Raw genomic sequence first — 26606 nt, forward strand, 5'->3', positions numbered from 1 at the left:
AAGGTTTTTTTTTCATCTAATTAGCATGTGGAAGTTACTTCTTCGCGTAGATTTACTTTTTTTTTTGAAACTGATCACCATATTGAGTAGTAGCTGTTTTGAGATGCACTTTTTTCATTGAATTTGCATGTGAAAGGTACTTCTTTGCATAGAGTTACTCAAAGAAAAAAGTGTTTTTTTTATATATATATTTCAATGATTATATGATAGAATTTGTTTGGAAATTATTTTTTTTCATTCTTTTTGGGAATAGGCAGAATGCTAGCAATCTACCAACAAGAAGGAAAAACATCTTCCTCATAAGACAGGTTCAAAAGTCTAGTAATTCATTGATCCCAACAATTTCAAGTATTTCATCATTCTTCCTGTCATTTTCTAAGGCATATAGACTTATACTAGACTTATACTAGACATATACTAGACTTCTTTATGTATGCAACAAATATGTGAAACTTGTTATTATATTATGAAGTTATCATACAGGGCTTTTCATGATGAGCGTTAATTAGCCGTTTCCGGCAAACTATTCAACGGATCAACCTAAAAATCCCACAGTATGCATAAGTCAATATGACCTACACGCCTAAAATATTTCACAGATACTTTGATCTCATGAAAAAATGAGTGGAACTCAATTTTTTCAAATGGAACACCCTGTATATTTCAACATTTTTGAGCTCTATATTCAATTTTAGATTAACTTTGTTCAGATAATACTATTTCGATTTTGAACCGTTTTCGAGATAAACTGTTTCAAATGGAAATTGACATGGTTTCCTTGTTCATCACTCATTTTTGTAAAACAGATTTCGTTTGATGTTTCTCAATTAGTCACAGATAATACAATGAAAAGATAATTATTAAAATACTCCTCAACCACCGAATGAAACTTCTCTTCAAACAATAGTTTTACTAACGCTGAAACACGAACTGAAAATAATAAACCCATGAATTAATGAGTTAATTTAATCGTCAGTGTATTTCAGAATATGTTCAAACACATCTCCACCTCTACTTAAACAAACATGTAATCTCTTTGAAAGATTGTCATGTGTAGCGTTTCTGATCAAGTCTGGAGTCAAACTATTGAAAGCAGTTGTAACTCTCGATTTCATATCTTCCATTATTACAGTAAACCACATTTTTAATGAAATCACACACAAAATAATCTAATGGATTGCCATCTGGTGTTCTAGGAGGCCAACGAAAAGGTCCATTATTACCAATCCATCTGTCTTCGAAATATGAAAGTATTTGTTTGGAAATTATTTTTCTTTCATTCTTTTCGGGAATAGGCTGAACGCTAGCAATCTACCAACAAGAAGGAAAAACATCTTCCTCATAAGATAGGTTCAAAAGTCTAGTAATTCATTGATCCTAACAATTTCAAGTATTTCATCATTCTTCCTATCATTTTCTAAGGCATATAGACTTATACTAGACATATACTAGACTTCTTTATGTATGCAACAAATATGTGAAACTTGTTATTATATTATGAAGTTATTATACAGTTCTTTTCATGAGGAGCGTTAATTAGCCGTTTCCGGCAAACTATTCAACGGACCAACCTAAAAATCCCACAGTATGCATAAGTCAATATGACCTACACACCTACAATATTTTACAGATACTTTGATCTCATGAAAAAATGAGTGGAACTCAATTTTTTCAAATGGAACACCCTGTATATTTCAACATTTTTGAGCTCTACATTCAATTTTAGATTAACTTAGTTCAGATAATACTATTTCGATTTTGAACCGTTTTCGAGATAAACTGTTTCATATGGAAATTGACATGGTTTCCTTGTTCATCACTCATTTTTGTAAAACAGATTTCGTTTGATGTTTCTCAATTAGTCACAGATAATACAATGGAAAGATAATACTCCTCAACCATCGAATGAAACTTCTCTGCTAAGAATAGTTTTATTAACGCTGAAACACGAACTGAAAATAATAAACCCATGAATTAATGAGTTAATTTAATCGTCAGTGTATTTCAGAATATGTTCAAATACATCTCCACCTCTACTTGAACAAACATGTGATCTCTTTAAAATATTGTCATGTGTAGCGCTTCTGATCAAGTCTGGAGTCAAACTATTGAAAGCAGTTGTAACTCTCGATTTCATATCTTCCATTATTGTTATTGGAGTAGAGTAAACCACATTTTTAATGAAACCCCACATGAAATAATCTAATAAATTGCCATCTGGTGTTCTAGGAGGCCAACGAAAAGGTCCATTATTACCAATCCATCTGTCTTCGAAGATTTCGGTTAAAGCTTCTCTGACTGAATGAGAATTATGGGGTGGAGCACCATCCATTTGGTACCATACACGTTCTCTTCTTGGTCTATTATTTGAAATCATTTGAATTCCATTCCTCAGTAAATCTTCATATTTTGATGCATTCAAATTATCATCATGAAACTCGATATAAAAAAGTGACTCATTCTTTATGGCACAAAATACATTGAATTGCCATCTTTCTTGAAAACCTCTTTGGCGGAAAACATGGGGATTTTCTGGCGCCCAATAATGACTATTGTGTCTATTGAAAACTCCATTTTTTGTGAACTTGGCCTCATCTGTCCATATGATATTGTCAAGGAAATGTTCATCCTCTTGAGTCTTGACAAGTAACCATTCAAAGAATTCCACTCTACGAGGTACATCAGTCTCTTTCAAATGTTGGACACAGTAGAACTTATAGGGATGCCATTTATGCTTATTAAGAATTCGACAAATTGTCACGTAGGGTATACCTATCTCCTTTTCAGCCTCGTGCAGAGAAGCATTTGGAAATGCATGAAAGTATCCCAAAACTGTTATACCATTGTCATCATCATCCACTTTAGTCTTCTTACGAATGATTTTTGGACGGAAGGTTCCATTCAACCTACAGTTTTTAGTAGTCGATTTATCACATTATTATTCGGCTTCGGAAGTTGTGGATATCTTTCATGAAATACTCGGCATGTTCTACTTGCAATTCTATTGCACTCACCATAAATCATTAATAAATTCAAGAAATCTTCATTACTGTAACCTAATCTTGACATTATTCTATTATAATTGGTAGCTGTCACAATCAGTCCAAACCACCAACGAAAGTCTGACGTTAAATAATTGGTTTATTTATTTTTTCAAAGCACACTTTTAAAAAATATTATTGTGTACTGTTGTACGTTAGAGACCAATACCTCAATGTATACAAATTGTAACTTTTTCTAAGGTAGGTACATACCAATTTCGAATTGACTGATCTGAGATAGTTAAAAAAACTGGATCAAAAAGAAATATTACTCAGTATAAAAAAAATGTTGAATATCCAAAATAAGTGATGAATTCAAAAAAAAAACGAGCAAGAAAATCACATCAGTTTTCGTTTGAAACATTTTATCTCGAAAACGGTTCGAAATAGAAATAGTATTATCTGAACAAAGTTATTCTAAAATTGGATGTAGAGCTCAAAAATGTTGAAATATACAGGGTGTTACATTTGAAAAAATTGAGTTCCACTCATTTTTTCATGAGATCAAAAATCTGCATTTTTTTTGAAGACCCTGTATGAGGCAAATAAAAATATGACTGGGAGTGAAGATCCTCATAGTATCATTCCACTAGATTTAAAATTTGATCGTTTTAGTTCAAGATTATCAGCATTTATAAAAGTTCATGTTTGGTAAAAAAATATCGAAATTAATTTATATCTTCTAAACGGTAATAGATAGGTATAGGGAAATAGTATATGAATTTGTTGACAACGTGATAATGAATCATAATATGATGTTATATATGGAGTGTTTCATTTGAAAAATCAAAGAAGCCGCTACTTTATAGTAGAAGCGACAACGCCGCTTCGTCTGAAATATTTTAGTCGTATAGGTTATATTGATTTATGCATACTGTGAAATTTTCAGATTGATCCGTTGAATAGTTTGTCAGAAACGGCTAATTAACGCTCATCATGAAAAGCCCTGTATTTCAATCAGTCTGTTGAAGTTTACGAATAGTTTTGAAAGCGATGTTTATGTCTGAATTCTCGAAAATTTTAAAAAATGTGCTCAAGTCAAGGATCTCTCTGAATGTTTCCTAGTTAACATGCTGACTGTGTTTTAAGGATAACCGATAAATTTAGTAACTTCTCAATATCATATATTTTTTTCGCTCAAGCGAAACGTGAGCATTTCATTGCAATGTTGTATCATCAGTTATCATTCTTTTTCGAAAAATTGGAGATATTGAAAAAAAAATTAATTCTTATCATAATAGGTGTTGGCTTTGATGTTTTTAAATTTGACTTTAAATTTATTGCACTCAATGACATTTTGTTATTGTACAAGTCATTGAATTTTTGGTGAAAAATGGCTTTCACGAATGAAGAAAAAATAGATATGACACAAATTTATTACAAATACGATAGAAACAGTAATAGGACATCGGAAATATATTCAAACCCATATCCCGAAAGACGATAACCACATCGAAGTATATTCCAGTAATTGGATCAAAATCTCGTAGAGTTTGGTACATTTGAAACGTCGAGGAAAATTATCATCAAATTTGCGTGTGGAAGTTACTTCATTGCATGGAATTACTCAAAGAAAAAGTGTTTTTTTTATATAATTCAATGATTATATGAAAGTATTTCTTTGGAAATTATTTTTCTTTCATATAATTCAATATTTATATTAGAGTAGCTGTTTTCAGAAAGTTTCCTTTTTCATCCAATTTGTGTGTAAAACCTACTTCTTTGCGTAGAGTTACTTTATTGAAATTGATTGCTTTCTTTCTTTTTTCTAATACTTTCTAACTTATTTTCAGAAACATGTCTGTATCGAAGAATACATCACCAGCCCCATCAACCTTAAAGAATCAGCGGCAGTTGGATGAAGTATACCATAGGCGGGTGATTGTTCACCAGAATATAATCATCCAGGAAGCTACGGCCCCACAATTTACTAATATAAGGTCCTTCCTCAAAGATTTCGATCCAAACCGGTTATTGAATGACGATGTGGAATCGCAGTTGCATTCCACAATAGCACCGCCAATTCCAACTCCAGCCTTGTTAGATTTGGTACTGGACTTGGATGATGGATATTCGAAGGTTGTGCTACCCCCATCAGAGATTATCGAAATTAGCTCAGATGATGAGGATAAGAGTCCAAAAAAAAGAAAAAGGAGTGGTGAAAACATAAAGAAGAATACGGAGCAACCACCTAGAAAAATTAGGAACGAGGGTGCAGCGCCCCAATTACAATCATCTCCAAAGGTTGAAAATCCATCACCTTCAACTTCCATGCCTCCAGTGTCGCAAACCGTAAACGAGAATGCGAATGGTTTGAATGAAACAGTTTCTGAGGCGCATCGGCGCTTTGATGAATCTATGGCGAGAGAGAGAAAAATATGAGTCCAGTTTTCGGAACTTAGATGGATTATGTAGAAATTTCATGAAAAAAAATAAATGACAATGAAATGTTACAACTCATATTATATTCTTTTATCAGTACCAATAACCATTCCTTAATAAAACAATGATATGTGAGTTTGAAGAAGAATAACTTCCTAAGATGAATTATGTAGAAATTTCATGAAAAAAAATTGAATGACAATAAAATGTTGCAACTCATATTATATTCTTTTATCAGTACCGATAACCATTCCTTAATAAAACAATATGTGAGTTCAAAATAGAATAACGACCTATTGAGATTAGTGACTCAGAATATTTTTATACTGGGTAAGATAAATCAATAGAGAATCTGCTGATGTGTAGTAAAGGGTGAACTGAAAAGTTCACCTCGAAAAGTTACTACATAATATGAACTACTGGAAAGTCCAATTAGTCAGCAACTTGTATCCATAAATTTTGCCTACAAAATTGAAAACTTGAATATTAATACTCAGCTTTCTTGAGTGGTTAACGTTTCGAAAAACAGTTATTTTCCGTTTTCAATGGCTAACGTTTTGGAAAACAGTTATTTTCCATTTTCAAAACCTTTTTTTTGCTATTCAAATCTTACCTCGAATATCATATATTTCTCAATTTCTTTTGACACAAGTCAGCTAAATATTAATATTCATTTTTCAATTTTATTTGCAGAATTCATGAATACATTTTGCCCTTTATTGTGTGAGATAACTGCGTTTATAGAAAAATATGAGTCCAGTCTTCAAGACTTACATGAGTTATGTAGGAATTTCATGGAAAAAAAAGCAGATTCTCTATTGATTTTTTTCAGATTGTGGAAGGTTATATAGCCAATAAAAACCAATATAAAATAAAAAATTTCATCATTTAGATTATTGGTATATAATTTTTGTTAGTAATATTTCTTCGAGAAAAACTTTTCTTTTCCTATCAAAAATTGGCTATCAAAGTAATAACAACATAATGAGAACGATAATATTTATTATAACAATAATAAAGTTGAAAAAAATATTCATTCTAATATGTGTGAAGGGACATTATTACAAATGATGCAAGCATCTAACATTCGAAAGTTTGTTAAAGGCCTCTCACACGTTTCACACCACGTTTGTGTCAATCCCATCATTGATATCGTATAATGGAGGTCGACATGCTCGTGATGGCCCCCATTATCATTTCTATGTGAGTAGAATCTAAAGCAGCACCAACATAACATGTGGACGGTGTTGTTAATTGTTCGTATCCGCACGTGTGAGTCTGTCACGCAATACAGATCCAAACGATCATCCACCGTATCACTAACATTCATCCACTTGATACCTAAGATGACGTTACCATTGTCAGTCGCCGGATCATCATCGATACCCTCATCTTGAATATCTTCAGGATTCATCTCTTGTAGGTTATCGGCACCTACATCCTCCAGCCCCCTAGCGACCACCAGGGCTTCACCCTCTTCTTCTTCTTCTTCTACAATAACATCATCAATTACTTCGATGAAGTCGTCCTCTACTTCGATGATGCCATCCTCTCCTTCGATGACGTTGTTGGGAACTTCCCCCTCTTCATCCGAAAACCAATTATTCTCGTCTTCGAGTGACAATCTCGTCAAAACTTCATTAATATCTTTAGAATTCATTTTTGATTATTATTTGAGTAAAAACTTGAAACTACTATTAACACCACTGGACAGTAAGTCAAGTTTGGAATGATGAGACTATTCAAATGTTTTTATTTGGTTGTAGAGGTGGTACCCCACCAATGGTCGAGTGGTGGGGCTGTGTGATCATGGTCCAGTGGTGGGAGTGTCCAGTGGGGGGGGTTGAAGGGTGGGGGTGTCAAGTGGTGGGGGACGGCATCGAGAGAGGTAAGGACACACTGATGAATATGCATTACACAGCTACACGCCGAGGAGGTCACCCTAATTACACCATTACGTCATTGGTGACGTCATAGTAGTGGGGGGAGGCATGAGTCGGTCTAGGTCATTCACCCCACGTGACGTCAGAGTGGTGGGGGAGGGTCATTCACCCCACGTGACGTCATAGTGGTGGGGAGAGGCTTAGAACCGGCTCAAATCTACTACTTGCATCGAATATGAATGATAAAAGTGATAAGAGAAAAATGATATTCCTATTCGTTTTGGGAGCATCACTTCTTTATTCCAAGCACAACATAATTCAATTTAAATTTTCCAATACTTGAAGCGGTACCAGTCAGACAACAAATCGATACAAATTAATGAAAGACTAGAAACAATGCATAATGAAAACATACATAAAACTGAAATAACTTAGAGTAAAATACTGAGTATTAGAGAACCGACTAGAAACAGAAAATACTAGCATGGGATATGATACGTTCAGTCATATCACAGAGATAATTTGCTTTATCCAGTGCCCAGTTCAGGTGGAAGTAACAATAGAACAAACTTGAATGAAGATGATATAATGAAAGAAATTTTGCACGATTATAGCAGAATTTGACGGAAAGCAAAAAACAAAATATCACAAAAATTGTGTCCATGGATAATACAGCTCATAACGATGATGAATCAGACCCACAAATCTTCTGGATAGATAATATATTCATTTTATGCCTTGCTCATATGGTTTTCCCTTTGTCACACTTACGTGTATGTTTTGCTATATTTTACCTTATTAAAGCTAAATAATATCTCACAAAGATTCATGAACTACTCACTTACCAATGTATACTAGGTAATTATTTTTATATTTCTATGTAAAACATGCTATCCTCCAGGCTGAACTTCGCCCTTTCATTGATTTTTGTATCTACTTCTTCTTTATAAACAATGTATGTCAATGAATAAAGCCCATATTATTATAAATCAGAGTAATGATTTATAAACTAAAGCAAGAAAACAATGGCCGGGAAAACACTTACATTATTTCAATGGAACATTCGGAGCAAATGAAATAAAAAAATCAAAATAGACAAATAAATAACATTTTCAATTTCACAAATCAAATAGTAGCAAAACATGTAGGAAATTTTCTTCTTCAGGACTGGGTTCTTTTTATCCTAGGCAACATTTCAGTATGTGTTCTTCACCCCTGCCCTGAAGCGAGGAAAGTTTTCACCCTATAAACAGTGTATGTAGCATTACAGTAACTACTTGTGATCTACTCTGAAGGAAGGAGACAATAAATTGTGAATCGGAATTAGAGAATCCGTAGAATTTTAATATGTGTTATTGATGACTTGTTTATGGTAATTCTTGATCACTTAAATGAAATGAATAAAAACAATTTATTTGTCTAAATATCACTGGAAAATTTTATTTTACGACCGGTTTCGGGTTTGATCCCATTATCAAGTATAAAACTCATTTTTATACTCATACTTACTTATTTTATACTTATACTTGATAATGGGATCAAACTCGAAACCGGTGACAAAAAAAAAATTCCAGTGATATTTAGACAAAAGTGTTTTTATTCATTTCATTCACGTAGAATTTCAACTTATTGATCAGTATAGTGTGACTGACACACTTAAACGCTTTTACTAGAGTCAATGAAGACTGGCATACAATTTTCTTTATACATCAATGTATTATTCTCATGAATAGCCGTTGCAGAAGAGTTCTCTGAACTCTTCAGTACATATACTTCACTTTCTATTACGGGATAGAATGTGATGCAATGTGAAAGATTGCACACTGATATTGGATTCTAAAAGGAATTCAGTGAATGCATTTTACATCTCAGGAATTTGTCAACTTTCATTGCAAATGATTACTGAAATCAGTTGGAGAAGGCATGTATTCATATGACAATATTTTTTTACCTGTGTTCTATGATTTCAGCAGGTTTTAGGATTGTTCTTAGAATCCCTAATTTGATTTTTATGGTCACCTTTCTGTGTTTTACAAGGAAACCTTCATACTATTTTTTCTCCAAACACTTTTTATAGCTCTTAATTTTATCATCACGAATTTTTTATTTCATTATTGTATTGAAAATTTCCATTTAATTTTTTATTTGTTTCAGTTGGTGATTTCCACCAAAATCAATATTGAAGTCTCAACCTATCATAACGTTTTCTGAGTAAATAATTCTAAAACACGAATTAATTTGGTTTTGAAGACATCAAAATCTCTAGTAGGTGAACGCTAGACTGCCAATAAATTAAATGCCTATATTAGCATAAACATGTTTTGCCTTCTGGGTTTCGTCATCTACATATTCAAAGAGCATTACAAAATTGTGTTCTGATGCTTCAAATTGGGACAGGCATGGATTCAAATTTGAACATGTTTGTTTTTACTCAATCATACTATCTATATCTATATACTATTAGTAGGAATCACATATTGAAAGGTAAGACCTCGTTAATCCTTAGCTCGCACTAGTTTCGACTTCTGAGGGTTGTCGTTCGTAGAGGTGCGACAGCTGGTTAACGGAAAAACAGATTTTTTTTTATAAATGTGAAAGTTTGTGAGGATGGATGTATGTATGTATGTTTGTGGCTCATTCAGGCCTGAACGACTGAACCGATTTAGATGAAACTTTACAAGTGTTGTGTTATTTTGGTCATAATGTAGCGATAAGTATTAAGTAAGTTGGAAAAATTCTTGCTCCCCGAGAGCTATCTCGGCGTACGCTGCCTATACCGTTGGAGTTAGACGAACCCAACAAATTCACCTAGATGTTCCCATACGAAAAAAAAATAGCAAAATCTGTAGTGAATACCCAGCTGATATACTTTTGAAACTACAGAACTCCATTTAGAATTAATTGACACTTTGGTCGAGAATTCAACAAAGCTCTGTAAACTTCAAGATAACAAATAGTCATTTCCTAGTGTGAAGAACCCGCAGTCAAACGGTTTCATTGAAAGTTTATATGCAACCCTTCTAGGAATTATTAGAATAAACAAAATTGGTATCCCTAATAAACACACCTTAGGCGTTTCACCATAGGCTGTAGTTTGCTATAATAACTGGTTGTTGCCCGCGTAGAATTTGGTTTGTTACATTAACTTTCGTGACAGACCACTTCAAACAAATAGTTACAATATTTTTTTACTTACCTAAAACTTCAGGTTTTCAGCTTTAAAACTGACGAAATTCAATACAATCTATGAACCCCTCTTTTTTCCCCTTGACGGTGGAAATTCCTGATTCCCTTTCTTAATTCTTATTAACGCTATACAAAGAACCTACCTGCATATTTCAAGATTCTAGGTTCAGTAGCTTTAGCTATACGTTGATATAAGAGCGGGCAACACCTAGTAATTCATATTTTTACTTTAGAAATACTGTAACTAAAAATATATGCCAACAGCACTAAGTAAAGAATAGCTTCGATAATCGAATTATCTTACCTATGAGGAAATTCGCGAAACTAACACAACCGTCAACGACGTCCTACAGTAGATGCGACGCGTAATGGTTTGATGCGTTGCGTCAAATTCGTCCAAATTACTTATTGTAAAAAACAAAGTTTGTCTGTATTGAATACTCAAAACGACAATTGTATTAATTTTTATAAGTATTTGACAGATATTCTAAAATGTGCATTGTGAAAAAAGTATCCATTTTAATTGTATTTATGACTCAGTATTTTGCATATAGTGGCTACCACATAAGAGGTAGAGATATATGCTAACACGGACTTTTATTGGAAAACTATTTAAGATAAACAATCTTACGGTGCATTATCTGCATGTAACTTCAACGGTAGAGACAGCGCACGCCAAGATAACTCTCAGGGAGCAAGAATTTTACCGACTTACTTAATACTTATCGTTATATTATGACCAAAATCACACAAAACTTTTAGTAATTGTAGCATATATGTTATTCTGATGTTTAAGATGTATTTATGTAAAGTTTCATCCAAATCCATTCAGTCGTTTAGACGTGAAAGAGCCACAAACAAACATAATACTTTTCTGACTAATTCGGCCGTTACCTACTTCATAAAGATCCATAGTAATTTCAGAAACTACACCTCACGATTTAATCTCCAAAAACTTTATTTGAAAAATATATCACGATATGTTTCGTAACAGTGATTTGAATTCAGGTGTAGTTTATGAAAATACTTACCTACATACATCCATCCTCACCAACTTTCACATTTATAATAGTATACAGCGTGACTCAAGGTCGACGGCGGGTTAGACGTTTCTGGAAAACACAAAGCATGATTTTTCTGAAAATTCCACCTCTCACATTTCCTTACCTGTTCTATCGATCTAAAATATTTTCAGCATTGCGGCGTTGCCATTTCTATCAAAAAATCATAACAATTATATTTTTTTAAATGGAAAACCCCGTATATTAATACATTTTTGGAATCGCTCTAGTAATTTAATACCTTTTTGTTAATGCAACCTCTGGACGTTTCTTTTTTTGATCCGCTCAAAATGGCCTATAAAAAAGAATGTGACTTATTTTTGAAAAGCCATCTTGCAGAAAAGATAACACCTTATGATGAGAAACGTATTTAATAATGTTGCCTCTATTAGTAAAGGAGAATCTGGTTTTAGAGCTACTGGAATATTTCCACTAAATCCGGAAGTATTCACAGAAGAAGATTTCTTCGCTGCAGAAACTCTCCAATCTGAGACTATTGTAATCCAAGACTGCAATGAAACTCTCCCAGCTACCAGCATGATTCCTAGCACATCAAAAGAATTTCACTCACCAGTTTCGAGTACTTCAAAACAAATTTATCCACCGGTTCTTGGGATGTCTGAACGAGACACTTGATTCTGAACCAGATATTATGTCACCAGCAGCTGGCACGTCAAATCAAATTAGTGCTAATTTGCATGATTTGATCAAGTTGCCAGATAAAACACCTGTTATGAATACAAGAAAAGACCGAAAGAAGCACCACGCTACAATTTTAACTTCAACGCCAATAAAGCTGTTAGAAAAAGAAAATAAGAAAATGAAAAAATCAGGGGATAAAGAAAAACAAAAGAGATGGAAAGGTAAAGGTCGGGGAAAAAAGACTACAATACAGAAGAGGGGTCCTGAAAATGCAAAGCGCCAAGTACTACAAGAAGCAAATGAAACTTCTGTATCAGATGTTGACACTGACGCAGAAGATGCTGGAAACAGATGCCTGGTATGCAACGATTTTGGAAAGAATAACGAGATATGGTTCAGATGCACATCATGTGGGCTATGGGCTCACGCAAAATGCACTGGGTGTAAGTCAGCTGAAGGTTATGTCTGCGATATGTGCTAGGTTTTCTTTGACTCCGATTGCCCCCAGGGTGACCACCATTACCTTCATGTTTGTGTAATGGGCCTCGAAACTGTTTTTTTTTATTAATTTTATAATATCCAAAGTTGATTGCCAGAGTGGCTGATAATTATTTCTAATGATAGTTAAGTATATGATGTTTAAAGGCGGTTGCAATAAATAGTTTATTTATGATTACACTTTTATTCGAGTTCTCGCTTAAGTGACCCCCATTACCCTCTTTTACCCTATTCTGCAGAACAATAAAATTAGCTTGTTCATTTATGAAGACACACTGAATGCAGAGGACGACTGTAACCGATTTTCTTGAAAATTTGTCTTTAGAAGAATATAGGAATTCGTGGTTTCAACTGGACGGAGCGCCAGCTCATTCCGCCCAGGAAGTTTCCAGGAAACTTGACGAACTCTTCGACGATCGTTGTTTTAGGCATTTAGGGCCGTGGGATTGGCCACCGAGATCACCCGATCTCACGCCACTTGACTTTTTTATATGGGGTGTTTTAAAAGAAAGGATATACAGTACTCCAGTGCCTACCAAAGAAGAATGGCGACGGCGAATAGTGCAGATTATTGAAGATCTTGATCCCCAGGAAATTGAAAAAGCAACCACAAGTCGCGCACAAAAAAACATTTTAAAGTGTTTAGAATGTAATGGACAACATTTTCAGCATTTATTGTGAAAATGTGATATTTTGTTTACAATTATGTTATTTTGAATCATCCTATTCTGTTATTGTCTGTACTTTCACATATTTTAGCTCACAAAATCTCACTTTTTACCTAGAAATGACTGATTTTTGGTACAGTTGTTCCCTGGAAACTTTGAGCCATAGTTAAGGAAATTATTTTGTAACCTTACAAACTTCCTCTCGTTCATTGGTGTTAATTCAGGATACATTTGCTTGAATTTTTTACACGTTTTGAAAATGATTTGATAACTTTGTTCATGTGTATAATAAATAATTTCATAAGAACTTCGTTTGAATAATCAATATTTGCTTTCATTTTGGAAGATGATTCGAAACACCGTCGATAACTCTTTGTAAATTACTTATAAAAGTAACCGCACCGCTATAAGCTTGATAATTCCACTGCTACCTAAATCCAAATTCTAAAAAGAAATAATGTTTCTAGAAGAAGCGATTTTATTGAGAAAACTTGACGGTTTAGGTATAGGGACATAATAAATCATTTTGAAGCATTTTTCACCGTCTTTCAATTTACCGAGTAATATACAGGGGGTTTCATTTGAAAAAATGAACTTTTGACTACTTTTATGCACAATGGTGCATATATTGGTGTTATTTATCTATTTTGAGTTTGTCCAAACTATCATCAAAATATCAACTTTTCATGAATTGAGAGTCCTGATGTACTTAATTTCAATTAAGGCTATGTTTTGGACCATCTTTAGCACAATTTATTTTTTATCTCGAAAACAGATAGAGATAGGTATAGAACATTATTAACAAAAAAGTATCAAAATACCAGAGCGATTCCAAAAATGTATTAATATACGGGGTGTTCCATTTAAAAAAATTAAGTTGCTAGGACTTTTTGATGGATGTGGCAACGCCGCAATACTGAAAATATTTTAGATCGATAGAACAGGTATGGAAATGTGAGAGGTGAAATTTTCAGAAAAATCATGCTTTGCGTTTTCCAGAAACGTCTAACCTACCATCGACCGTGAGTCACGCTGTATAGATATAGATTGTATGATTGAATAAAATCAAACATATTCAAATTTGTATCCATGCCTGTCCCAATTTGAAGCATCAGAACATAATTTTGTAATGCTCTTTGAATATGAAGATGACGAAACCCAGAAGGGAAAACATGTTTTATGCCCTCGCCTTTCCCAGGAAGTATCAGAGAAAGTAAAGGGGATGCAAAACAATTAACAACTGTTAGTCCATTATGCATCTCAATATTCAGTGAAAATTGAGTTGAGTCTATCACCAAAATAGCAAAAGAAAAGAAATCACGATGGTGATGTTAAACGAAAACTGGCTTCAAAAAGGGGCAGTTGAAAATGCACAAATTTCACCTGGTATCTCACTATTGTAGAAGACAAAAAATCCATGGACGAGTAGAGTATTTGAATCAGTGACGCTACAAAGCCTGAACCGGTGTACCACATTGATGAAATCAGTGAACATTTCGAAATCTGTGAAGTACTGTTCATGCCAACAAACATAAATATTTAACTGGCAGTCTATTGTCTACCAACTGGAAATTTTTGATGTCTTCATAACTTAATTATTTCGCGTTTTAAAATAATTTTGTCAGAAAACTATTGAGGTCATAATAGGTTGTGACTTCAATATTGATTTTGGTGGAAATCACCAACTGAAACAAATAAAAAAATTAATGAAAATTTTCAATACAATAATAAAATTGAAAAAAACTCGTAATGATGAAATTAAGAGCTATAAAAAATGTTTGGAAAAAAATAGTATGAAGGTTTTCTTGTAGAACACAGAAAGATAACCATAAAAAATTAAATCGGGAATTTTAAGAACAAACCTAAAACCTGTTGAAATCATAGAACACAGGTAAAAAAGGAGAGTCTTGTGAATACATGCCATCTCCAACTGATTTCAATAATCATTCGCGATCCAAGCTGACAAAGACGTACAAGGCATTTACCTACTGATTTCCTTTCCGAATTCAATATTGTGTACAATTTTCTTTCATATTCTATCCCGCAATAGAAAGTGAAGTATATGAAATACTGAATAGTTCAGAGAACTCTTCTGCAACGGATATTCATGCGAATAATACATTGATATATAAAGAAAATGTTCTGTCTCTCACACTATACTAATCAATAAAATAAAATTCTACAGATTTTCTAATTTAGATTCACAATTGATTGCCTCCTACCTTCAGAGTAGATCACAAGTAGTTGCTGTAATGCTACATACACTGTTTATAGGGTGAAAACTTTTCTCGCTTCAGGGCAGGGTTGAAGCATTAACTACCACATACTGAAATGTTGCCTCGGATAAGAAAAACTCTATCCTAAAGAAGAAAATTCCCTACATGTTTTGTTATTATTAAAATTGTGAAATTGGAATTATTTTTGACTTCTATATTTTAATTTTTTTTAATTAATTTGCTCCAATGTTCCATTGAAATAATGTGAGTGTTTTTCCGGCCATTGTTTTTTTTTCTTCAGTATAGGTACAGATCAATATTCTGATTAACTATCATTATGAGTTGTATTATCATCCATGGACTCTTGTTTTATGCTTCCTGTCAAATTCTGCTATAATCGTCCAAAACTTCTTTCATTATATCATCTTCATTCAAGATTGTTTTATTGTTACTTCCACCTGAACTGGGCACTTTTTTTGTTGTTTGAGAATGTTGTGCTTTCATTCCATTCAAACATATTTCTCTCATTCAAATTATACCTAAGTGAATCTGAATCTGGGATGATTGTCCAACTGGATAAAGCAAATTTTCTCTGTGTTTAGTCATGTCATATTCCGTGCAACTATTTTCTCTTTTTTTTTGTCGGTTCTGTATTATTCAGTATTTTACTGTGAGTTCTTTCAACTTTATGTATGTTTTCATTATGTATTATTCCTAGTCTTTCATTAATTTGTATCGAATTGTTGTCTGAGTTTTTATCACTTCAAGTACTGGAAAATTCAAATTGAAAACCTTACAAAACAAAATAATAAGAAGCATATTTATTAATATATGCATATTTGGAATCAAAATTGAACTTATATAAACCAATTTTTTTATTGGACTTGAATTCACTCTATAAACTCAAAATTAGCGGCTTCATTCATTCTGTAAAAATTAATACAAAGAAATCAAACTTAAATTTTATTCCGATTGGACATATTCACAATCATGTCACTAAAACAAACCAAATTACTGTCACTAATTGAGATACAAACAAATTTTGGAAAAAAGTCGATATATCATGATGGGATCATTATATATAATTCAATTCCAAAAAAAATTAAATAGGATTATTCCATTGCAAAATTGAAATATTAATTGAAAAAAATATAATTAGTGGAATTTCATAGTTTGCATTTTATTTCTATTACATGTTTTCAACATATAATTTATGTAATCAATTTCATTATTTGACTGCATTTCATTGGTATTTTGTTTTCTAATATGTGTTCATTGTAAAGTATGTTATTTCTGTTATTTTATTATACTTTGCATTTAGTAATAGTCCCTAATCATAAGCATTCTTTGTTTCTTGGACAATAAACCGAATTGAATTGAATTGTGTTGTTTCGGATAAAGAAGTATGTTTCAAAAACGAATAAGTCATTTTTTCTCTGATCACTTTTGTTTTTCAAAGTCGATGCATTTTCATCATTTGGGTTATGACTCTAATCTTTGCAATATAAGCATATCATTTTATTACATTGGTCAAATTGTTCCTCTGATTTGCATATTTCTAAACAAGAAAATCAATTCTTCCCGTCTTCAGTGCTTCTCTACATTGCCATATACTGAACCATTGAAACATTGTGTTACGGGAAAAATGTATTTCTCTTATGTTCATATTTTTAATGTTAAATATTGTCCATATTTCTTTCTGAGTCTTGTTCTGAAATAATGTTATCAATCTTCCTGGCCATACCCTCCCATAGTTGAATGGAATGTCAGTTTTGTAACTTTTTCCTAATAATCTTTGTATCATTTACAAAATTATTTGCTGCTTTTTTGTTTTCAAAGTAATTCCAATCATATTTATCCCTCAGGATTTAGTTTCAATTATGTTATTTAATTGTGAATCTAATATTTCCTTGGCAATTTTAAGATGATTTCATATAAAAATGTATTACCAGAGTTTTCCGTTTCTTCTACAATAACATTGAAAAATTCAAGGTTATTATTTTTATGAAGAAGTTTTTCTTTTTTTTTTGTTGTTCCTACTTTATAATTTTCAAGTTTTCTAATTCATTGTTATTGAACATATTATTAACTTTCAGTCTACAACTGTCTTCCGATTCATTTCTGAGATCATCATTATAAACTTCAAAAAAGTGACTTTTTGTCATTTTTTTCTTGACCGTTGGAGCATCCTGCCTCCTCCCCTGAAGCTTCACCCAATGTTTCCATTCATTTATTCTGATAACAAAAAAAATATTTCACTTTGAATCCATGATCTATATATTACTGAAGTCTCAACAACTTATTTTTTCCGCTTGCTTGCTTCATTTCACTGTAAAACAACCTCTCTCTAGAACTAGATAACTTGAAATTACCAAGGTGGACATTTTCTAAGTTACTTATTTGATCTCAAATTATTATGGCCACTTTGTCATTCCTGAAGCTAATTCACATGTGTACTGAAAAATAAATCAAAATAATCCTCCAATCAATTTGATAAACGCCATAACCTGAACTTTCGTGTCAGTAAAGTACGGAGTTTTTTCATCAGATTAATAATAAAAAATGAATACAAATTTATACACTTTATTATTTCATGACAAACTTTAAAACTGTCGCCTTCCAACATAAATATGGTGCCTTCGTGGCCATTAAAAATTGCGTTTCAATCTTTGAAAAGTGCTTGTGATCGATCGTTCAGACTAGGGCTTGAACCACCGACCAACACGGCAGTCATCGAGAGAGTGAACAAAGCACCCACGCCAAACCGCTTGGCTACCGACCGAAACAATAAATGATCAGGTGAAATGTAATGTAGAAGCCATTGTATGGCGAAACACGTGTTGCGTTTTTGTTAAACTGTTTAGTGAAAATCTCACAATGAAGTGTTTTTTGAAAAAGTTTGAAAATGACAGTCGGTTTATAAAACGCAGCACAGACATGTCAATGATATATTCAGCAAATTACTGCAGATCTTGAGTTTTGTTTTCCAGAAATTTCCTGATAGTTTCTAAAAATGAGAAAGAACATCCAGATCATTTGAAACACACAGGCCAACGAAAAAAATATTTGTGGAAACTTTTTAAACAAATTTTCCTAAATCTTACATATTTTTGGATTCCCTAACAGTATTTAATATCATTTTTCTACTTACCCATCATTCTTTCGCAATATGATATTGATTCATTACTTAAAAAAAATAGGGAAATTTTGATATATACAAATTTAGCAAATTACAGTGTTATTAATTGGTTACATTTTCGCTTACAATCATATTTAATAAATTAAATTATAATATAAAATACTCAAACTATAATATTTTTTTTATATTACCTCTTTCGTTTCTCCGTAAAGTTTCTTGCGTAGGCTTTTCAACTATGAATTGCGTTCTGTTGTTCTTTGTGAAGTGACCAACAGAAATCACCCATCATTTTGATACTCCACCGTCCCTGGTATCGTTTCGCCATCTCTTTCATCTCCTGATGGGACCGTTTCCTTTACTCATCACTCACATCACCTAAATTTTTAGGAAAAAATGATTGACTAAAAAGTGGACTTGGCTCATCAGGCAACCAAGAGTTTTAAACTTGCTTACTCGTCATGTTAGCTACGATAAGTTTATAGTTCGGGTCTTTGGCATTACCCAAAATCTCAATCAGAACTTCTTTAAATAATATCCAAGACTCCTGTTCCTTCTCATTCATTGTTACTTATATGTTTGAATCGAACATCAATTTACATTAAATAAGGGAATTCCGCACACAAATATTTAAAACAATCACTATCTTTAGGCAAAGCTTGAACAAATCGTTTCATCAAACTCAACTTTATGTGCAGTGGAAGTGAAAGAATCTTTCAATAAATTGATGGATGTAGCCGTTACTACGTGGTAGGAGATCATAATGAGAAGAGAAATGAAAATTTCTATGTTTTTTGCCACTTTTCATTTCTCTTTTCATTAAAAGAATCTTCTTGGGGTCAAATGAAGTTGCATGTAAATATTTTTTATGCCAGGTCTCGAAGTTTAGTTTCATAAACTATTTAGTTTATTGTATCAGTTTGAGAATGTCCATATAGGACGAAACTGCAGTACCTGACGTTAGTTACAATTAAAAGTGGTAAAACACATAGAAATTTTCATTTCTCTTTTGATTAAAAGAATCTTCTTGGGGTCAAATGAAGTTGCATGTGAATATTTTTTTATGCCAGGTCCCGAAGTTTTTCTTAAGGATCATTATTTTTCAGACCAATGTTAATCCCTCTGGCTCGGCTGTCCCCTTCACATATAATACATTGAAACTTTGTGAATCCCTTTTGTTGACCTAGAAGCATACGAACAACTTTTAAATCCCCACACAGCATCCGATCATAAGTTGTATAGTTAAATTTGTCTAAAATGATATTGAGATTTTCGAACGTTTCCTTCATATGAATTGAATGTACCACAGGCACTGAACCATAAGTATATCCGTTATTTAATAGCACACCCTTCAAGCTTGTTTTGATGAGTCTATAAAAGTCTCCACTCTTCTTATTTGTATTCAATACCAAATTTATTCATCAGACTGTCAATATCATAACCAGATCCTTGCCCTGCCGAAAAAATTGAGTGAATTGTTCATCTCTTGTTCTATACTAGCAAATAGATGTGTTCCCGGTTTCAATTAATGTTTCTCTTCTAGTCTAGAACTCACTAATTCTGCTTTTTCCCTAGTCAAACCCAAGTCTCTCACTGAATTATTTAACTCCGCTTGGGATGTTAGGATAAAAAATAACTTTTTTATTTTCAGAGTTATATCCATTAACATCTGAACACCAACAATAACAATCACCTAAATAATGTTTATGCTCTCTTCATATCATGGGTACTGCAAATTTGGAAGCTATCTTCTCTTTTTCATACAGTTTCCATAGATCCTCGACAGAAATGTATAACATACTTTGTGAGGAACCCAGCAATTGTCTTGATTACTGATTTCTATACCAAAATATGCAAACTTTTTCACAAAGACAGTAATGTTGTTTTGGTGTTTTTCAATTACAAAATCACCACAAATATAGCAAAGAGCTTTATGAGAATTTTTAAATTACGTGCAACCATTTTGATTTTTTAATACAAAGCAATTTGAGTTTATATTTATACCAATTTATATTATATTTAGTGAAAAAAAAAACTGAAAACGGTAAAATTTATTAGAATTAGCAACTTAGAATATTTCATTTTATTACCAACCCCATTACATTAAAATAATGGTACCAAAATCAAAATATTCAAGTACTTAGTTAAAAATGTATCTAATGCATAAACTTTATTTTTACTTGATGATGAAATGTGGGTGGTGGGTGATACAACAATCAATTTTAGATTATGAGAAACTCAAAGGTTCAAAATCTCTATGAAGGTTTTTAGCAATGGTGAACTTTTGTAGAAAATCCACTCCAAACGCTTCTGAGATTCAAGCCCCCACTCAATGTATTCCAAAAAAGTAATCCCAAAGGCAATAAAAAACTATAGTAAAATGCGCAACTGAAAGCAGTCATAGCTAACGCTGCCTTACTTGCCCACCTTTCCTCATCATTTCCTTTAGCATTGATGCTGGATGCTTCAAATAGTAATATCGGTGCGGCAGTACAACAACTTCAGCAGGGATACTGGAAACCATTGGGATTCTTCTTTTCAAAATCATCAAATGCTCCAAACAAAATACAGTACTTATGATAGTGAACTTCTTGCGATTTATGAGTCAATAAAACACTTGTTTTTTCATGCTTGAAGGACGTGAATTTGTAATATAATCTGATCATAAACCCTTGATGTTTGTTTTTATTAAAAAAACCAGAAACTATTTTTCCCAGACAAACCTGATACCTGGATTTTATTTGTCAGTTTTCAACAGACATTAGGCATATTTCTAGATCCAAAAGTACTGACGCCTTATCAAGAATTTCAAACATATCTCTAAAAAATTTGATGAACCTTAGCAAATGGAAAGAAGAACAGTAACAAGATGATGAAGTTCAGAAGCTTTTGTCAGGAAAAACATGTCTCAAACTAAAAAAATGCAAATGCCTGGAAGTGGTAGTAAGAGCTATTGGGACCGCTTTTGTTCTTTATTTACATCAATGATTTTTACAACTATATGAAGTTATGTCACAGTGTAATATTTGCTGACGATACATCCTTGATATACTCTTCTAGGAATTATTCAGCTCTTGTTGATAAGTCTATGGAAATACAAGAAAAAGCGGAGCACTGGTTCAGTGTCAACAAACTCATGATGAATAAGAAAAATCACAAAATATGATTGTTTCTATGGCTCTGCCTTTACCTGAATTCCAGTGTGTCAAATTATTGGGTTTTACTCTGGACAATAGGCTAAATTGATCAAGCCACATTTCAAGTTTGAAAAGTAAGCTATCGAGTGCCTTATTTTTACTTAGACAGCTGAAACCATTAACAAATTTCACTACGTTGAAAATAGTATTTTGCTCACTCATGCAGTCCCACATTTCTTACGGTGTTCTACTTTGGAAAAATTCTAGTGATGCCCAATGCATTTTTATATTACAGAAAAAAGCTCTGAGAATTCTTGCTGGAATCGGTTTTAGGGATTCTTGCCGTGAATCATTCATCACTCATGAAATTATGTCGGTGCCTTCTTTGTATGTTTACTCAAGCCTATTAGATATTCACAAAAGTAGCCCCCTTGTTTCCCAAGCAATCCAGTTTACACAATCATGATACACGTAACAGCAATTTTATTAGACCTCAACATTTCAGGCTGATGAAATCACAAAAAAACTCTTATGATTTCAAATTGTATAGTGCACTTCCTGCCACTATTAAAAATATGAATATGTTTTGTTTTAAAAAAGTTATAAAAATTATTAAAAAAAAAAACTGTTTTTATTTCACTTCAGAATATTTAGAACATGTGCGTAGACACACTTTTGACGCAAGGAAGATGCTCGTCGAACCTCCACACTTAAGTTGTTAATATGTTATAATGTGCCCTGTAAACTTGTTACAAATTTTTACTGTTTATTTTATTTTATAGAAAACTTTGTACCTTGCATTTATTTGTTTTTCTGACTTGTCATAAATGTATTTTATACATAACATGATCAAATAAATATATCTATTGTGATGTTTCTACTTATCATATTATACCATTTTCCAAAAATTTCAAGAAAAAACATATTAAAACAATTATACAACCTGTCTCACCTTGGTTTCAAATCAACTATAAAATTCATGAAAAGTAAATATATTCGACCTATCTATTTTTCCAACGTCACAGCTACCTTAAACAAAACATCAAAATTCAACAAAACATCAAATATAGTTATACAGAATGTGATACATTTGAATTAAATAAACGAAATAAACTCAACAATTACTATTCTTTCGTTCTAGTCGTGTACTGGCAACACACATAACCTGGAGACTGGTTTTCGAAAATTTATTTTCTTGGCTGTCATGTCAACAACACGTATTTTTCCATCTTTTGCTGGATGAAGATGAACTATTTCTTTTTTGAGCCAACAGTTCAGAGGTGCGTTAGGTTCATAGATTAGATTATAACAATGTCATCTATTTTGATAGAATTCTGTTTGTTGTGCCATTTGCTTCATTTGAATAGTGATGGCACATTCTCACGTTACCAACGTTGCCAGAATATATCGGCAATCTTCTGAGCTGCCTTCCATCTCTTCAGAAGATGTAAATTTATTTATTCAACCTTTGAACACGGTAATGTAGCATATAATGGCCCAATCAAAAAATGGTTTGAAGTTAATGTCTTAGAATCATTTGAATCAGTTGATAAGTGTGTCAGTGGACACACGTCAATGACATCCCAAGTTTATTCTAACCATGAAAAGGTTATCCACAAATTATGTAAGGATATGTGTACAATATCAATATGTGAACAATGTCAACCACCTTCAAACAAATGTACAATATTCATTAGAATTTGTAGCAATCTATTTTGAACCAACTGTCATAAGATTAAATTTGATTTGATTCAAACAAAAACACAATCAAACGATATACTTAGTACAATAGAAAACAATATCCACAACACTAACACACCACACTGAAACAAAACATTTACCTACATATAAGGGGTCATCAGACATTAAAGAAATATCTGAAACCAATGAATATATTACGAATATATTCTGATGACTTGTTAGAGATGTTTTAAGGACGTAGTAATCACTCCCAGATGTTCTGTAATATAGTTTTTGATGTTTTTTTTGTGTCAGCTTTATATCAATTTTTTAAATTTCATATATTACCTGTCGTAAAACTAAATAATTTTTTTTCAAGGGTACTTAACAGCACTTGGGCTCTACAGATAGCAAAAAATAATGTCGTCAGGTATTTTCCTGTTGTAGGAGTTTTGGAAGAAATGAATGCAACATTAAAAATATTGGAAAACAAAATACCATACTTCTTCAAAGGAGCAACAAAAGTTTATGAAAATGATCTGTTGAGTATGGATTGAGCAAAAGGTAATATTCAATTTATCTATTTAATCAATGTCTTCTTTTAGATATTCCAAAGTATGGGAAACCAAAAATATCAATGATTGTAAGAAGAAAGTTAGAAGAGAGTCTAGTTGATGAAATTGATTTTTATAACTGGATAAAAGCCAGATTATTCAAACAGCTGAAAATTATATATACAGAACATACCTTTCATTGATTCCAAAAAAAGTAAATCGAAACCAAAGACTGAATGAAATAATAGTAATAACGTTAATATCAGAATGACAGATTATTTTATTCACAATTATGAATATGTGAAACACTATATAAAATATGCAAGATATACTTCAATAATTGCAATACAAAATCATGAATTTTATTGAATATTTTCAATATAAAATAATCAAAATTGTTATGACAGAAGTCAGCAGTTGATGCTTGCATAAAAAAAGATCATGTTAATATATAAATAAACCATGATGCAAACAGTAATACACATTGACAATCATTTCTTCTTGGCTTGTAAACCTGCACCAGCATTGAATTTGAAAAATATTATATCCCCATCTTCTACAACATAGTTTCTTCCTTGTTGCCGATACTTTCCTGAAATGAATAATCTTTTAATGGTTTCCTTTTCTCAAACATGCAATAAAATGAAAGAAAGTATCATTATATAGGGTGAATAGAAACAATGTTGATATTTTCATGTAAACAATTTTTTAAATTCAAATTCCTTTTTAAAAAATTAAAATTGCTGAATCAGATTTTGTTACTTCATTTAATTTAGAATAATTAAAATGAATACAAGCTAGGTTGCAAAGAGAAGTAAATACAATTAGCGTATTGAATACATTGTTGATTCTTTTCAAATTAGAGGAGAGTTAATAAAATCAAAAAATGTATATAAGTATGTCAATTCTTAGGGTCATTCTCAGATAAAAATCTCAGCTTTGAGGAAAACAAGAAATCTGAATAAAAAACTGTTATCTGGATGGTATACTCTGAGAGTGATTTCTAATGAACTGGGATTTTAATGAATTTAGTTGAATACTTTCATTATGTCTTTATCTTTCTATACATTCGAATTTGAGGTATAACAGTGGGTATTTTACAGCCAGTGCCAGAATAAATTAGTTGGGTACCTTTGTAGAGTAAAATGAAAGGAATCGTGTACACCTTTACTCATAAAACTTTTACATCAATTTTTATATTGGAGACATTTCCATAACAATATTCATCCGTTTGTTATGAAATTTCAAATGCACTCATTTTTTCAAAAGAATTTTTCTTTCGTGTAATTCAATGTTAACATAAAAGTAACTGTTTTGAGAGGGCTTTTTACTAGTTTAGGTCTGAAAGTTACTTCTTCACATGATCTACCCATCTTTGTACTCTTTTTGGAATTTACTGCCTCCTTTCTTTCTTTGGAAGATACTCAAATTTTTCGTAGAGATACACAGTAGAAAGCCCAAACCTTTCACTCCCAAAAATTAATCTCTTCTAAAAATAGACCCCTTTCAATTGAAAGTAATTTTTCCGATGGATTTTTTTTACAGCATGCAACTGAAAGAAATTTCTGTGAATGATCTACACATCTTAGTAAATGTCTTTATTTACTTAATATTTTTCTCATTTTCTTCAGAAGTTCAACTCTTTTATATATCAACTGAAGAGTGAAAAGTTTTTTTCCCAAAAACTAATTCCTCCTGAAAAATATAATATTTTTTCAATATATTTACTGTTTCTCAAAAGATACTTTTTCTGATATGAGAAAAGTATTTTCAATTCATTCATTTCACGTCATTCCAAATTTGACTCATCATAAACATGAATTACTACATGTAATATAAAACTGTTCATGAAAACAATTACAATTATTCACACTTTTCTCACAATAACACTCTCATTAGAAGATAACTGGTATATGCAATGCTCATTCAGTCATCACTTCATCAAAATGCAATTGACAGCTGAATGTGTAGATGAAATGTATAAAGCATGTTTTTTTTAATATCAGGGTTAGTACCTCGAAACAGGATATGAATACATGCTTCTTTTAAACTCTTTCCACTTTGAATTTGATAGATACCTACAAACAAATCTGCAAGCAATGTATCTAATTTCACTACTTTATTTTCTCTATGTTAGGTCTTGAACTACTATATTTACATAATAGGTATTTATATTTTTTCTGATACTGGGTGTGTACCTACCAGTTGAAAATGAATGTTATTATTGTTGTTGAATTAGGTTTAGTTCATTTTATTTGTTTATAATAATAATAATAATAATAATAATAATATTATTATTTATTGCCATAAAATCAAATGAGAACATAGCACGTCAGGGGTTATAAAACAATGCATTAAAATGTATGTACGGTGACAAAGATTACAATACACTTCATTGACTAAATGAAGTAAATACAAGTAGGCATAAATACATCTACTAAAAATTATTGTAGTTTGAAAGTTTATGAGACAACTACATCAAGACCCATTACCAGCTGTTGAAACTGTAATAATTTTTTTCA

General features: G+C 32.1%; 2 protein-coding genes across 4 annotated transcripts in view; one reads left to right on the forward strand and one right to left on the reverse strand.

The window, feature by feature from the left end:
* Nucleotides 1-24623, forward strand: part of LOC111516888 (uronyl 2-sulfotransferase homolog pip) — a 49302-nt gene extending 24679 nt beyond the window's left edge. For 2 of the 3 annotated variants that reach the window (XM_074172325.1, XM_074172324.1), the window contains 2 exons: nucleotides 23910-24076; nucleotides 24136-24623. In XM_074172325.1, coding sequence (XP_074028426.1) covers nucleotides 23910-24076; nucleotides 24136-24287 — 319 coding nt within the window. In that variant the 3' untranslated portion in view covers nucleotides 24288-24623. Of the gene's footprint in view, nucleotides 1-4834; nucleotides 5685-23909; nucleotides 24077-24135 lie in introns of those variants that run through there. The other variant, XM_074172323.1, reaches the window with a different exon arrangement.
* The window catches only part of LOC111514125 (obg-like ATPase 1), a 95450-nt gene continuing 93268 nt past the window's right edge, over nucleotides 24425-26606 (reverse strand). Inside the window, exon 11 of the mRNA XM_074172326.1 lies at nucleotides 24425-24676. Coding sequence (XP_074028427.1) covers nucleotides 24576-24676 — 101 coding nt within the window. The 3' untranslated portion in view covers nucleotides 24425-24575. The remainder of the gene's footprint in view (nucleotides 24677-26606) is intronic.

Source organism: Leptinotarsa decemlineata, unplaced genomic scaffold, assembly GCF_025532065.1.
Source record: "Leptinotarsa decemlineata unplaced genomic scaffold, Ldec_3_MD MMD2_tig00000090_RagTag_RagTag, whole genome shotgun sequence".
In the NCBI taxonomy this organism is placed as follows: domain Eukaryota; kingdom Metazoa; phylum Arthropoda; class Insecta; order Coleoptera; family Chrysomelidae; genus Leptinotarsa; species Leptinotarsa decemlineata.